We start from the raw sequence: 14,300 nt of genomic DNA, 5'->3' as shown, positions 1-14,300 counted from the left end.
GAAATGCCGCAGCAGACAAGGCTATGGAGCAAGTGCTGGAAATGGATTAGAATAGATTGGTGCTTGATGGCTGACACAGACACGATGGGCCGAAGGGCCTCTTTCTGTGCTGAAAAACTCTATAAAGGCCCAGGGGTTGGAAGTTATGAACCAGAACCTAAATTTTCATTGATTCCTGTTATTTCTCTCTCTCTGATGCCAATACAATGGAATGTCAATCACATTCATTTGTGTGCCCTGGGTGTGGGGGAATAATGTGACGGTGACTCTATGAGGACCTATCACATGCTCACAGGGGGACTGATGTTCCCCCAGTCACACAACCCTTGATTTGTGAGGAAGAGAAAAGAGTGAATGGAGGCAATTGTTAAGACACAAGCCAGAATCTCCAAGGTGTTTTGTGAAGTTAGCCTGGACCCTTGGTTTTACACTTGATTTTGGCATTGATGAGCACGGGGTGTTTCACTCCAGGTATGAATCAAGTGACCCACTAGGATGCTTTTATCAAACACAGTTTATTTAAGAATGCAGTTAGAATATACCAACAAGAATTAGCATAACCTTTACCAATTGCAAGATTAAACATGACACAGTATAACTCTTAACAGCTAGCTATCTCTGTTGTTCCAATATAAAGCAATACCCACAGACATACACCCTTCTCCAACATCAGTTCACACAAAAACAAGTATGTTCACATGTTGCCGATTTCCAGATTTTTAACACTTCTGGACAGCCAACCGACAATTGTTTCAGAGAAGGATGTTACCTCCGAACAGCCCAACCACAGAGAGGTAACCCCAGTCTCTGGCAGCTTCCAGCACTCAAACAGCAAAATCTCTAAATTCGGAGAGGAAAACAACATTGCTGTTTGTCTTAACGTGAAGCAGCTTCTGAAAGGAAAATAAAAACTACAATGCTCTGTGAAATATAGCTGTCCCTCAGTCACATGACATAACCTGTCAATCACCCGCAATCAAGGTCTACTCTGCCATCGCAGGGGAACAATGAAACAACAGAACACTGCATTAGTCCAGATTAAAATCAACATGATGTCAATTATACTGCTTCAGTGACAATAAAGGAAACCAGCTACAGATAGCACGGTGCCGATAACCTAACCTGCATGGAAACATGATTAAAATAGAAACTAGAAGCAGGAGTTGGCCATTCGGCCCCTCGACCCTGCTCCACCATTTATTTTGTTCATGGCTGATCATCGAATTCAATATCCTTCAATATTCAATTCATTTCTTCAAGACATAGTTTGTAACAAAATGTACATTCCAACACGTCCTTCAGCCGGTTCCATGTGACCAGTGATGGGCACACAAGCTCTATGTGTTGCAGGTGCCGGACGGTCTCCTGTGCCCATCCATTCAACCGCTCATTCTCAGCTTCACAACCAATATCACAATTAGCGATTTCCCACCCTGCCTGTTGATCTCCCAGCTCCAGTGCAGCTGCTTCTCGGTGTAAGGATGGCAAGATCTGGACACTGCCACCATTTGTAGTTCATTTCCTGACGTTTCGTGCTCTCTTCTACAGGCACATAAAGTTCCATTGTTACTCTCCCATCAAAGTGCTGGTTAGGTGACAGAAAATAGGAAGACTTTTCTATCTCCTAGATTGTCAAGAATATCAGAAGAATGGGAACTCCAGCCACGATCAGATTCCCTCCCACGCCAGACACCAACCTGACTTGGAATATATTGCTTTTCCATCACTACTGTGAGATCATGATCCTGGATGTCCCTTCCTAACGGCATTGTACCAGAGGGTCTTCAGAATTTAAGAAGATGGTTCAACATCCCCTTCTCAAGGGCAATTGTGAATGGGAACAAGTGTTGGCATTGCCCGTGACACCATCATCCCTTGAAAGAATTAAGAAAGACCAGTGCTACCCACTGAGGGGATGGGTAATTGTGCCCAAACACAGTTACAGACGAGAGACAACAGCTGCTACAGGGCAACTTGAGTGACCATTGGGCAGACCAGAGAAATTCTAAAGATAGATCTGATGGAGCCCTTCAATATACCCAGCAAGGGTCTCAAATGTCCTGGTGTTGTGCTGTTCTCTATAACCTGGAGTTAAAATGGAGAAGCTTTGAACAAAGTGTGACTTTGAACAAGTGCGATGTTGACCAATGCTTTATGATGAGGAACCCCATGGACCACAGGCCAGGGAACATGGAATATGTCCGGGAGGATCGAGATTCAGTGATACAGACATGTTTTGCATGAGTCACACTCACACAGCCATGGGATATGTGTCAGGGAGGATGGAGATTCAGTAATGCAGATATACTTTCTACGAACCTTGACTCACACAGCCATTCAGTGTAATAAATCCTTCACCTTCTGCAGACCTGTTGCTGTTTCTGTGAATGTTTTATAATTTCCCTGGAGCCGTCACTACATGAAACAAAGGCATTGGAATTGTATTGACCTCATTCAGTGCTGTATTTCCCATCTCACATTCCCAGTGAACTGTTAAAGACACAGTAATAAGGTGAAGGATTTTCTTCGTGGTGCTCCATCTCTGAATTTACTGAAAATACATACATAACAAAGTGACAAGCAACAGCAAAATGTAGCCCTGTGAAACCCAAGGAAGGAACCCCACCGTGACAACAACTGCCATCCACGCACCTTCCACTGAGCTGCAGGTAGGATCTTTACCTTTGTCCTCTGAGAGTTTCGATGACCGTGTCCCTTGTCCTCGGATTTCCTGAGTCCTGGAAGGATCCGGCCGACTGCGAGTCCTCTGCACAGATGCTGGAGTTGTCTCTGTCATCATAGCTTCGTGAGGTGCTGGTGTCACAGACGGAGCAGAAGGGGACCCACTGCCCACACCAGGGGCATCCTGAGAGGAGCTCCCAAATGCTGTAGGCAGCCGCTACTATATACATTCAGGGTAATTTGAACCCTCCCTGTTCAGCTGGGGAGGTCCTGGCAGTTACTCCAGGCACATTTTCCCACCCCTCCCGCAGCCCGTGTTCCACAGAGCTCATGGAGCTGGTGAGAACATGCAGGTTCATGTGTATTTCCTGTGGGTGATAGGCTGTATGTGACTCTCCATGAAGGTCACCAATCTTTCTGTAGAGGATGCTATTTGTGCTCATACCTGAGACATGGTAACACTGCTGGCCTGGATTGACTCCTCCATCCTTTGCGTATGGATTCACATAGGCTGTGGAAACTCCAAATGATTGTAAAATACCTTATGCTGCAGCTCCAGTATTTACCGCCTTGTTAGAGACCCCAGTCACGTTTCATCTTCCTGAAGCTGACAATGACCTGTCCTCTCAAAAGTCTGAGTGAACTCAGCTATTACTGCCTCCATCAGCTGCTCGGGTTTGTGTGTTCTGCCCTGTGCTGCCAGATTGTAAACCCTTTGCTACTCGTGTGAGACAGTACCTGCTCTGGCGGACATTATGGGGAATAATATGACAGTCCATCCTCTGACGACCCCTCCTCATCTTCAGAGGTGCACGCCCGTCTGGCATTCAGCACAGCTGTTCTTTTGTGTGAGAGAGTAAAGAATGTTAGAGGGTAATGCACATTCCAACATGTCCTGCAGACTGTTCCGAAGTAAGAAGTCTCACAACTCCTGGTTAAAGTCCAACAGGTTTATTTGGCAGCAAAAGGCACTAGCTTTCGGAGCGTCATGCCTTCGTCAGGTAAGTGGGAGTTCTGTTCACAAACAGGGCTATAAAGACACCGACTCAATTTACAAAATAATGGTTGGAATGCGAGTCTTTACAGGTAATCAAATCTTAAAGGTACAGACAATGTGAGTGGAGAGAGGGTTAAGCACAGGTTAAAGAGATATGTATTGTCTCGAGACAGGACAGTTAGTGAGATTTTGCAAGCCCAGCCAAGTCATGGGGGTTACAGATAGTGTGAAATGAACAAAAGATCCCGGTTGAGGCCGTCGTCGTGTGGAGAACGTGGCTTTCAGTCTCTGCTTAGCGGCTCTGCGTTGTCATGTGTCGTGAAGTCCGCCTTGGAGAACGCTTACCCGAAGATCAGAGGCTGAATGCCTGTGACCGCTGAAGTGTTCCCCAACAGGAAGGGAACACTCCTGCCTGGTGATTGTGGAGCGGTGTCCATTCATCCTTCACAGAGAGGCTGTCATGTTCCTGAAGATTGATGCTGCTGTTTGGACATTGCCAGTGTCTGGCTGGAGATGTTCTTTCCACAATTTCTCTTTCATCCTTATTCACAGATCAGCCTGTAAGTTTAACACTCGCCTTGTCAGAACATATCAGGTTATTGATCCGTTTGCCTCACTGCAGCCACGTGCTACCTGCTCCGGCCCTCGGCAGTTTCTATCCAGACTTGCTTGGGTTGATGTAAGAGATCTCCACAAGTCCAGTCATGAGGTTACAGAACCTCCCTCCAATATAGCCGTGAGAATTTGCAGGAAAGTGTTAAGCGAATTGGGTTCAATCTGCCTTCTGCCATTTTAGCCCTTTGTTCATTAACCAGGGCTCCCTCACTGCTCCCTTCAGAGCCTTTAAAAATACCGCTGGCTGCCTTTCAATCTGGTGCCAGCATTGTCAAAATGGGGCCTTCCCCTGCAGCCAGTGGTGAAGCTCTGGAATGCACAGGGTTACGGGGAGAAGGTGGGGGAATGACACTTAGTGAGTTGCTCATTCGGAGAGTCAGCGCAGACACAATGGGCCGAATGGCCTCCTTCTGCTCTGTAACAATTCTGTGATTCTGCCTGTGCAGCCTGAGTGGACGGATTTCCCTCATCTGTCAGACATTAATGTGCCCGTTCTGGCTATGTGTGGAGTTGGTTAGTTCAGTTGGCTCGGTGTCTCGAGTGGGATGTAGAATGATGCTAATGTTGAGTGTTTGGTCCTCGTACCGGCTGTGGGGTTCATGGAGTCCCACCTCCTCCCATTGCCCCACATTTACTCAGTTGTGTCCCTGAAGCTACATGTAACAAATTGTCTCTCTCTATTGGAGAGTTAATATTTTATTGAGGACTATGGCTACTAACACTGTCCACACTGCAACATCACCAACTTCCAGCTGAAATAATGATGCATTTACAACCATTATCTTCACAGGATTGTTACGGTGCACAATGAGGCCATTTGGCCCATCGTGTCTGCACCAGCTCACTAAATTAGCATTGGGAATGTGTGTCATTCTCCAGCCTTTTTCTCGTCTCCTTGCTCATTGTTTCTACTCAAATAATCATCTATTTTTTTTTTGACTGCTTCGATGCAGCCGACCTCCACCACACTTCCCGGCTGTGAATTCCAGACCCGAACCACTGGCAGTGTGAAAAAGGTTTCTCTCTCATCATCTTCAACCCCACCGCACACTCCATTCGTGAGCCACTGACTATCCCATGTCACTCCCTGTGACTCAGGGCAAGGACATGAGAATCCTGTGTTCTTCCCTTTCACCATCAGCCTTTTTGACATGTAATCACTGCAGCACTTCCATTTTGTTCTTTTCTTCTCACCCGCCCATCCCCAGCTCCCTGTCAAAGCACAAAGAAAATTACAGGACAGGAACAGGCCCTTCGGCCCTCCAAACCTGCACTGACCATGCTGCCCAACTTAACTAAAACCCCCTAACCTTCCGGGGACCATATCCCTCTATTCCCATCCTGTTCATGTATTTGTCAAGACATCTCCTTATAAGTCACTACCGTATTTGTTTCCCCGGCAATGCGTTCCAGGCACCCATTACCCTCTGTGTAAAAAATCTGCCTCGTACATCTCCTTTAAAACTTGCCCCCCTCGCACCTTCAACCTTTCCCCCCCTAATTGACTCTTGCACCTTGGGAAAAAGCTTCCGACGATCCACTCTGTCCATGCCTCTCATAATCTTGTAGACTTCTATCAGGTCGGACCTCAACCTCTGTCGTTCCAGTGAGAACAAACCAAGTTTCTCAATCTCTCCTCATAGCTAATGCCCTCCATACCAGGCATCCTGGTAAATCTTTTCTGTACCCTCTGCAAAGCCTCCACATCCTTCTGGTAGTGTGGCGACCAGAATTGAACATTATATTCCAAGTGCGGCCGAACTAAGGTTCTATAAAGATGCAACATGTCTTGCCAATTTTTAACCTGTCACTTCAAACAACTTAATTCACTGCTCCTTCCAAGTTTTAATTATAGCTAAAACTAAATCTGTTTCTATCTTCACAGATATTGCCTGACCTACTGAGACTTTTCAGCATATTTTATTCATATTTTAAGTTTTACAGCTTCAATAGTATTTTACCTTCTGTATGAACTGAAATTGTATTTCTTGAATGTCCCGCGCTGCACATTACTATTGTTAATGATCTTATTCTTAAAAACACTGGGGATTTATCTTGATTCCTGTTATTTATCTCTCTGATCTCCAGTCTCCATGATAACGCTCTCACAGATTCTTGTGCCGGGGACCTGGTCTCTGCTCTCAGTACAAACCGTTCACTGATAGATCTGGATCTGGGTACCAACGAATTTGGAGATTCAGGAGTGAAACTGCTGTCTGTGGCTCTGAGGAAACTGGACTGTAAAATACATAAACTGCAGTAAGTAGCAGACTGTGTGAGATTGCGTTTATATTAACTGAATATTCAACAATACAATTTGTCCACTGGTATTTGTGTAAAAAAAAAAACTCTGCCCATTAATATTGGCGTCAGTTATGAAAGAAAAATTGCTTTTCCTCTGACTCCTGTTGCTTCTCTCTCTGTTCCCTGAGCAATGGGATGTCCGTCCCACAAATCCTAATGTCGAGGGTGTGGGGGAATAATATTTCCGTGCACCCTCTGAGGTCCTCTCTTCCTCCTCAGATTTGCACAGCTCTCCCCGGACACAGCATCCATTGATTTGTGAAAAGGGGGAGAATGAATAGGTGACAGTAAATGGGAGGACACAACATGGTGGTGGAGTCTCGCTGTTTGTAACAGATGACAGTACAGTCGCGAGAGGTGAACTTACTTCCAATGATCAAGATGCAGAATCAGTTTGGATAGAAATAAGATTTACCAAAGTTAAAGGATCACTTGTGGGAATCATTTATAGGCCCCTAACAATATTCACAATCTCCGACACTGTATAGGAAACATAATGGTGTCTTGTAAAAGCATACTGCAATAATCACGGTGATTTTAATCTTCATATAGGAAGAAGAACAAAGAATCATACAGCACAATAACAGGCCCTTCAGCCCACCAAGCCTGTGGCGACTCCTAATCCTTATTCAGGTCCAGAACGTAGTGCCCATACGTGGTTGCTATTCCTGTTTGTCTCTTGTTCATGTGTCTATCAAGATGCACATTCGACCCTGGCAACATGCCTGCCTCTGTCACATCCATTGGCAATGCCTTCCAGGTATCCACCAGCCTCTCTGTGAAAATTTTCCCCACACACCTCCCTCCCAACTTTATTCCTCTCACCTTCATCCTGTGCCCTCTTGTAGTTGACCATTCCACCGTGGAGAAAAGTCTCTGACTACCCTGACGAAATATTGATGCCTCTCATAATGTGCATACCTCACCCCTCAGCCTCCCTTTTTGTCGTGAAAACAATCCGTGCTTATACACTCTCCTCATAACTTAACCTTCCTTGACTTGGCAACATTCTTATAAACGTTCTTTGCACCCTCTCCAAAGCATCCACATCCTTCTGGCAGTGTGGCGAACAGAACTGCAAGCAATATTGAAGTGTGGCCGACTAAAGTTTCATACAGCTGTAACGTAACTTCCCAACTTTTATACTCAATGCCCCGGTCGATGAAGACAAGCATGCTGTCTGCCTTCTTGACCACCTCTTCCACCTCTGTTGCCGCATTCAGGGATCTGTCGACTTGTACACACAGATCCCTCTGTAGGTCAGTGCTCCTATGGGTTCTTCCACTTACTGTATAAATCGCTCAGATTGTCAAAAGTTGAAAAGAAGATTAGTTCACAGAATGTATTCAAGCAATTTCTTGGAGAAGCACGTTCCAGTGCCAAACACAAAACAAGCTGTTTTAGACATGGTGATGTGCAAATGTGCAGCGTTTCCAGCAAAGATACATTCCTTTCATTTGAAAAACGGCAGCAGAAGTGTTCCAGCCGTTGTTAATTCAAAGGCTGTATGAGATTAAGCGAAGATGTGGCACCGGGGTTGGCACCGCTGCCTCACATCATCAGGGACACGGATCCATTCCAGCCTTGGGCCACTGTCTGTGGAGTTTTCATGTTCTCCCCTTGTCTGTGTGGGTTTCCTCCATTTGCTCCTGTTTCCTCCCACAGTCCAAAACAATGTGCAGGTTAGGTGGATTGGCCATGCTAAATTGCCTGTTAGTGTCCACGATGTGTAGGTTTGGGGGATTAACAGCGTAAACATGTTGGGTACGGGAAACCGGGCAATGGCAGATCTATTAGTCTGATATTGATAGTATGGATAATCCTATAATAATCTATAATAAAGGAGGTAATAACAGAACACTTCAAAATTAATGGCACGATTAGACAGGGCCAACATGGATTTATGAAAGGCTGGCACGGTGACACAGTGGTTAGCATTGTTGCACCACAGACAGGGGCCCGGGTTCAATTCCTGCCTTGGGTGACTGTGTGGAGTTTCTACATTCTCCCCGTGTCTGCGTGTGTTTCCTCTGGGTGCTCCGGTTTCCCCCCACACTCCAAAGATATGCATGGTAGATGGATTGGCCATGGTAAAATTGTCCTTATTTTCCCAAGATGTGTCGATTAGGTGGATTAGCCCGAGTAAATTTATGATGTTGTGGGGAGCGGACCTTGGTAAGATTCTCCGTCAGAGTGTCTCGATGGGCCGAATGATGACCTCCAACACTAGGGATTCTATAGTTGCATGATTCACACAAGAGGTTATTAGAGAAAATTGGAGCACATGTGATTGTGTGTAATATACCAGCATGGATTGAGAACTGGTTAGTGGACAGAAACAAGGAGTTGGAATAAATGGGTTATTTTGGGTTGACAGCCTCTAACTATTGGAGTACGGCAGGGATCAGTGTTTGGGTCTCAGCTATTCAGAATCTATATCAGTGATATGGATGTGGAGGTCAAATATATTATTTCCAAATTTGCGAATACTAGAAAACTAGGTGGAAATCTGAATTATGAGGAGGATGCAATGATGTTTCAAGGGGATGTGGAGAGGCTCAGGGAGCGGCCAAGGGTTTGCTACAAGGTGAGCAAATGTGAGGTTATCCAATTTTGTAGGAAAAACAGAAATTAAGACAACTTCAAGATATTTTGATGTCCTTGTTCATGAGGCACTGAAAGCGAAGATGAGAGCAGTTAAGATAACACATGGTATGTTAGCCATTATTCTAAGAGGATTTGAGTGGAGGAAAAAGATGTCTTCCTGCAATTATATGCAGCCTTGCTGACACCAACCTGGAGTATTGTGTACAGTTTTGGTCTCCTGACCAAAGCAAAGATGTACTTGGCATGTAAAGAAGGTTCACTAAAATAGGTCCAGGGACAGATGGTTGTCCTATGAGGAACAAAAACACTTTATTCTCAGGCTTTTCGGAGAATGATAGCTGAACTTATTCAAACCTACACCATTTTACGGGGTTCATTAGGCCAGATGCAGAAACGATTTTTCCCCTTGCTGGAGGGTCTGAAACCTGGGACAGAGCCTGAGAATAAGGGGCAGTTATTTAGGCTGAGATTAGGGGTATTTGTTTGCCATTAGAATGCTGGTGAATCATGGAATGCAGGGATAATGCTGGAAATGGTGTTGAAGCAGAGGATCAGCCATGGTCACATTGAATGATGGAGTGGATTTGAAGGACAGAATGGATGACTCCTGCTCCTGTTTCCTAACATTCTTGTTGCAATAGGAATGGAAGGGAAGAGTAGGAAGGTTTTGCTGCAGTTTTACACGGCCTTCATTAGATCACAACTGGAGTAATGTGCATCGTGTTGAGCTCTTTACTTTAAAAAGGATGGAATTGTATTAGAACCAGGACAGAGAAAGTTCACTCTGCTGATTCCTGGGATGGAGAGGTTTATTTTACGAGGAAAATTTGAGCAGATTGGAGCAATATCTATGAAAGTTCAGAAGATTAAAAGGTGACCGCATTGAGGGGATGAGACAGGGTGGTTGTTGAGAGGCTGTTATTGTCAGAGAGACCAGGACAAGGGGACAGATTTCAAAATGTAATTGTCAGTCCCTTAAGACTGAGATGAGGAGAAATTCATTTTTTAGATGGTCACTGGTCAGTGGAATTATCTTCCCTGGAGACTAGTGGCGGCAGGGTCATTGAATATATTCAAGGCTGAGTTAAGAATGATTTTGGAATGAGAAGCGAATCAAGGGTTACGGGGGACCGACAGGGAAAAGAGTTGAGACTACAATTAGATCAGCTGTGATGGAGTATGCTCGAGGGGCTGAATGACCTCCTGCTGCTCCTACTTTTTTTGTTCTTATCCCAATACGTCCTTCAGACTGCTCTCTGTGACCTGTGATGGATAAACAAGGTCTATGTTTTGTCCTCACCAGACGCTCTCCTGTGCCCATTCATTAGGTCACCCACTCAACCCATCTCATCTGCAGTAATTACCCACTCTGCCGCCAGGCCTTCCTGATCCAGCACTTCATCTTCCATTGGCGTGAGGATGGCAAGACCTGGATGTCTCCACTCTTCTTCACTCATTCCCTGATGATGTTTGCTCTCTTTCCAAACACATAAATTGTTACTCACTCATCAAACACATGCACTAGCCCATGGTTGTCCAACGTGTGGACCAAGGGGCGAATGTGACCCTCGAAGCACCTCAATGCGGCCCCCGGAGCGAGTTTCCAGAATCTCAGTCACACAGTTCAGTTTGAATGGAAGAATCTGCATGGAGCTGCTCCTCCAATCACAGGCCGTTCCTTTCCCATGTTTGCAGCTGATATGCTTTTGAGCCAATCTGCAGCAAATGTGGGAGAGAAACAATTTGTGATTGATGAGGATTAAACTCTAATAATCATCTTTATTTATTACTCATTATTGTGCTCAGCAAGTTGTTTTTTTCATATCAGTTTAGTTTTTACTTGAGATTTCTACTGTGCCAAACTTTATCATTCTGAAATTTACTCATCGGCCCCTTGAGTGAGAAAAACATTGACGTGTGTTTGCCCAGTGAATATGTTGGTCAACCCGGCTCTAGCTATGCTGGTGCCAGCCTAACAGATATGTCACTGACAGTCATTGCCAGTGTCTGGGTAGATATGTTCACCCAGGGTGGATGTGTGTCAGAACACATCAGGACATTGATCCTTTTCCACTCTGTAACCACGTATCTCAAACCTGCTCACCTCCCAGCAATCTCCATCCAGACTGGCTTGTACCGATGGGATAATCTTCTCCTTCCATCATGAGGGAACAGGACCTCCCTCCGAGCCCAAGCAGCCGAGAGGAGCCCCTCCAGGGAGGAATTATGATTGGGGAGCAACCCTTGCTCTGCTTTCTGACATTTCAGTCCTTCATTCAGTAAGCAGAGCTCCCTCGCTGCTCTCTCCAGAGCTGCTGTGTTTGAAAGTCCTACTGGCTGCCTTTGGAGATGGTAAGAGTTTTAACAACACCAGGTTAAAGTCCAACAGGTTTATTTGGTAGCAAATGCCATTAGCTTTCGGAGCGCTGCTCCTTCGTCAAATTGAATGGATATCTGCTCTCAAACAGGGCACAGAGACACAACATCAAGTTACAGAATACTGATTAGAATGCGAATCTCTACAGCCAACCGGGGGTCTTAAAGATACAGACAATGTGAGTGGAGGGAGCATTCAGCACAGGTTAAAGAGATGTGTATTGTCTCCAGACAGGAGAGCTAGTGAAATTCTGCAAGTCTAGGACGCAAGCTGTGGGGGTTACTGATAGTGTGACAGGAACCCAAGATCCCGGTTTAGGCCGTCCTCATGTGTGCGAAACTTGGCTATCAGTTTCTGCTCAGTGACTCTGCGCTGTCGTGAGTCATGAAGGCCGCCTTGGAGAATGCGTACCCGAAGATCAGAGGCTGAATGCCCATGACCGCTGAAGTGCTCCCCCACAGGAAGAGAACGGACTTGCCTGGTGATTGTCGAGCGGTGTTCATTCATCCGTGGTCGCAGTGTCTGCATGGTTTCCCCAATATACCATGCCTCGGGACATCCTTTCCTGCAGCGTATCAGGGAGACAACGTTGGCCGAGTTGCAAGAGTAGGTACCGTGTACCTGGTAGATGGTGTTCCAGTGTGAGATGATGGCATCTGTGCCGATGATCCGGCACGTCTTGCTGTGGCAGGGTTTTGTGGTGGCGTGGTCACTGTTCTCCTGAAGGCTGGGTAGTTTGCTGCGGACAATGGTCTGTTTGAGGTTGTGCGGTTGTTTGAAGGCAAGAAGAAGGGGTGTGGGGATGGCCTTGCCGAGATGTTCGTCTTCATCAATGACATGTCGAAGGCTCCGGAGGAGATGCCATAGCTTCTCCCCTCCGGGGAAGTACTGGACGATGAAGGGTACTCTGTCCACCTTGTCCCATGTTTGTCTTCTGAGCAGATCGGTGCAGTTTTTCGCTGTGGCGCGTCGGAACTGTGGATCGATGAGTCGAGCACCATATCCTGTTCTTATGAGGGCATCTTTCAGCGTCTGGAGGTGTCTGTTGCGATCCTCCTCATCCAAGCAGATCCTATATATATACGGAGGGCTTGTCCATAGGTGATGGCTTCTTTAACGTGTTTAGGGTGGACGCTGGAGAAGTGGAGCATCATGAGGTTATCCGTGGGCTTGCGGTACAGTGAGGTGCTGAGGTGACCGCCCTTAATGGAGATGCGTGTGTCCAAGAATGCAACCGATTCCGGAGAGTAGTCCATGGCGAGTCTGTTGGTGGGATGGAACTCGTTGATGTCATCATATAGTTGTTTCAGTGATTGTTCACCATGAGTCCAAAGGAAGAAAATGTCATCGATGTATCTAGTGTATAGCATCGGTTGAAGGTCCTGTGCGGTGAAGAAGTCTTGTTCGAACCTGTGCATGAATATGTTGGCATATTGAGGTGTGAATTTGGTCCCCATGGCTGTTCCGTAAGTCTGGATGAAGAACTGGTTGTTGAAGGTGAAGACATTGTTGTCCAGGATGAAGCTAATGAGTTGTAAAATTGCATCTGGAAACTGGCAGTTGCCGGCGTTGAGTACTGAGGCCGTTGCAGCAATGCCATCATTGTGGGGGATGCTGGTGTAGAGAGCTGAGACATCCATTGTGACGAGGAGTGCTCCTGGTTCAACTTCTCCATGTGTGTTGAGTTTCTGTAGGAAGTCCTTAATTTCGCGACAAAAGCTGGACATGGTGTCAGCATTGGCTGAACCGGGACTGCCCCCTGCCCAGGCAGCCTGAGTGGGTAGCTCCTCTTGCCTGCCAGATGTTAATTGTTCGCCACTGACAATATCACCTTCATAATTCTGCCTACCTTGCCCACATGGACACACCACCCATTTCCAATCCCCATGTTGGGACTTCAGAGCTTCTGGTAAAATCCCAGCCATTATCTCCAACCTCACCACACACTACATTCCGAAACCATTGACCATCCCTCCCGAGCCACTCCGAGTAAGGACATGGGGATCCTGTGATTATGGTCCTGTCCCATCAACACTTTTATCATTTAATCACTCCTGTAATTCCAGTTTGTCCTTTCTTTGTTTCTTCGCCAGCCACCCACCGCTGTCACTTCAAACCTGTCAATTCACTGCCCGTTCCCAGTTCCAATGGAAAATCAAACATTACCCCTGTTTCTCTCTTCACATGTATTTAGCTAACCTGCTGAGCATTTCCAGATTATTTATATTTCATTTTCAGCATTGAGTATTTCCTCATTCTACAGAAATGCAAGTTGTGTTTCGGGAGTGTCTGATACAATACATTATTATTGTTATTAACAGTATTATGTAAAACACTGGGGATTGAGCCTGATTCCTGTTATTTCTCTCTCTGATCTCCAGTCTGTATAAGAACGCTCTCACAGATTCTTGTGCTGAGGATCTCGCCTCCGCTCTCTGTACAAACCAGTCACTGAGGTTTCTGAACCTGAAATCAAACTCCTTCACAGATCAATCTGTCCCTGCTCTCCGCCGCCTCATACTGACCTGCAGGACTCTGGAGTGGATCTCGTGAGTGTTTATGTTAATTTTTAGCGCATCAATTAAAATAGAAATGGATTTAAAATATAAATGGGCCTGAATCTTCCAAGCAGCAGCAATGGTAAGCAGATTGCCGCTATGTGTGAAAATTCCCCAGCCTGAAACTGCTGCATATTTCTCCCAGGACCTTCGGTACTGC

The 14,300-nt window shown here is 45.9% G+C and overlaps 1 protein-coding gene across 1 annotated transcript in view; it reads left to right on the top strand.

Moving 5' to 3' along the window:
- The window catches only part of LOC144487318 (NACHT, LRR and PYD domains-containing protein 3-like), a 101,407-nt gene that overhangs the window by 80,116 nt on the left and 6,991 nt on the right, over positions 1-14,300 (top strand). The window contains exon 8 of the mRNA XM_078205397.1: positions 6,383-6,553. Coding sequence (XP_078061523.1) covers positions 6,383-6,553 — 171 coding nt within the window. The remainder of the gene's footprint in view (positions 1-6,382; positions 6,554-14,300) is intronic.

Source organism: Mustelus asterias, unplaced genomic scaffold, assembly GCF_964213995.1.
Source record: "Mustelus asterias unplaced genomic scaffold, sMusAst1.hap1.1 HAP1_SCAFFOLD_732, whole genome shotgun sequence".
Lineage (NCBI taxonomy): Eukaryota > Metazoa > Chordata > Chondrichthyes > Carcharhiniformes > Triakidae > Mustelus > Mustelus asterias.
The sequence above is the reverse complement of the archived record's forward strand: the minus strand, read 5'-3'. Positions and strand labels throughout refer to the sequence as shown.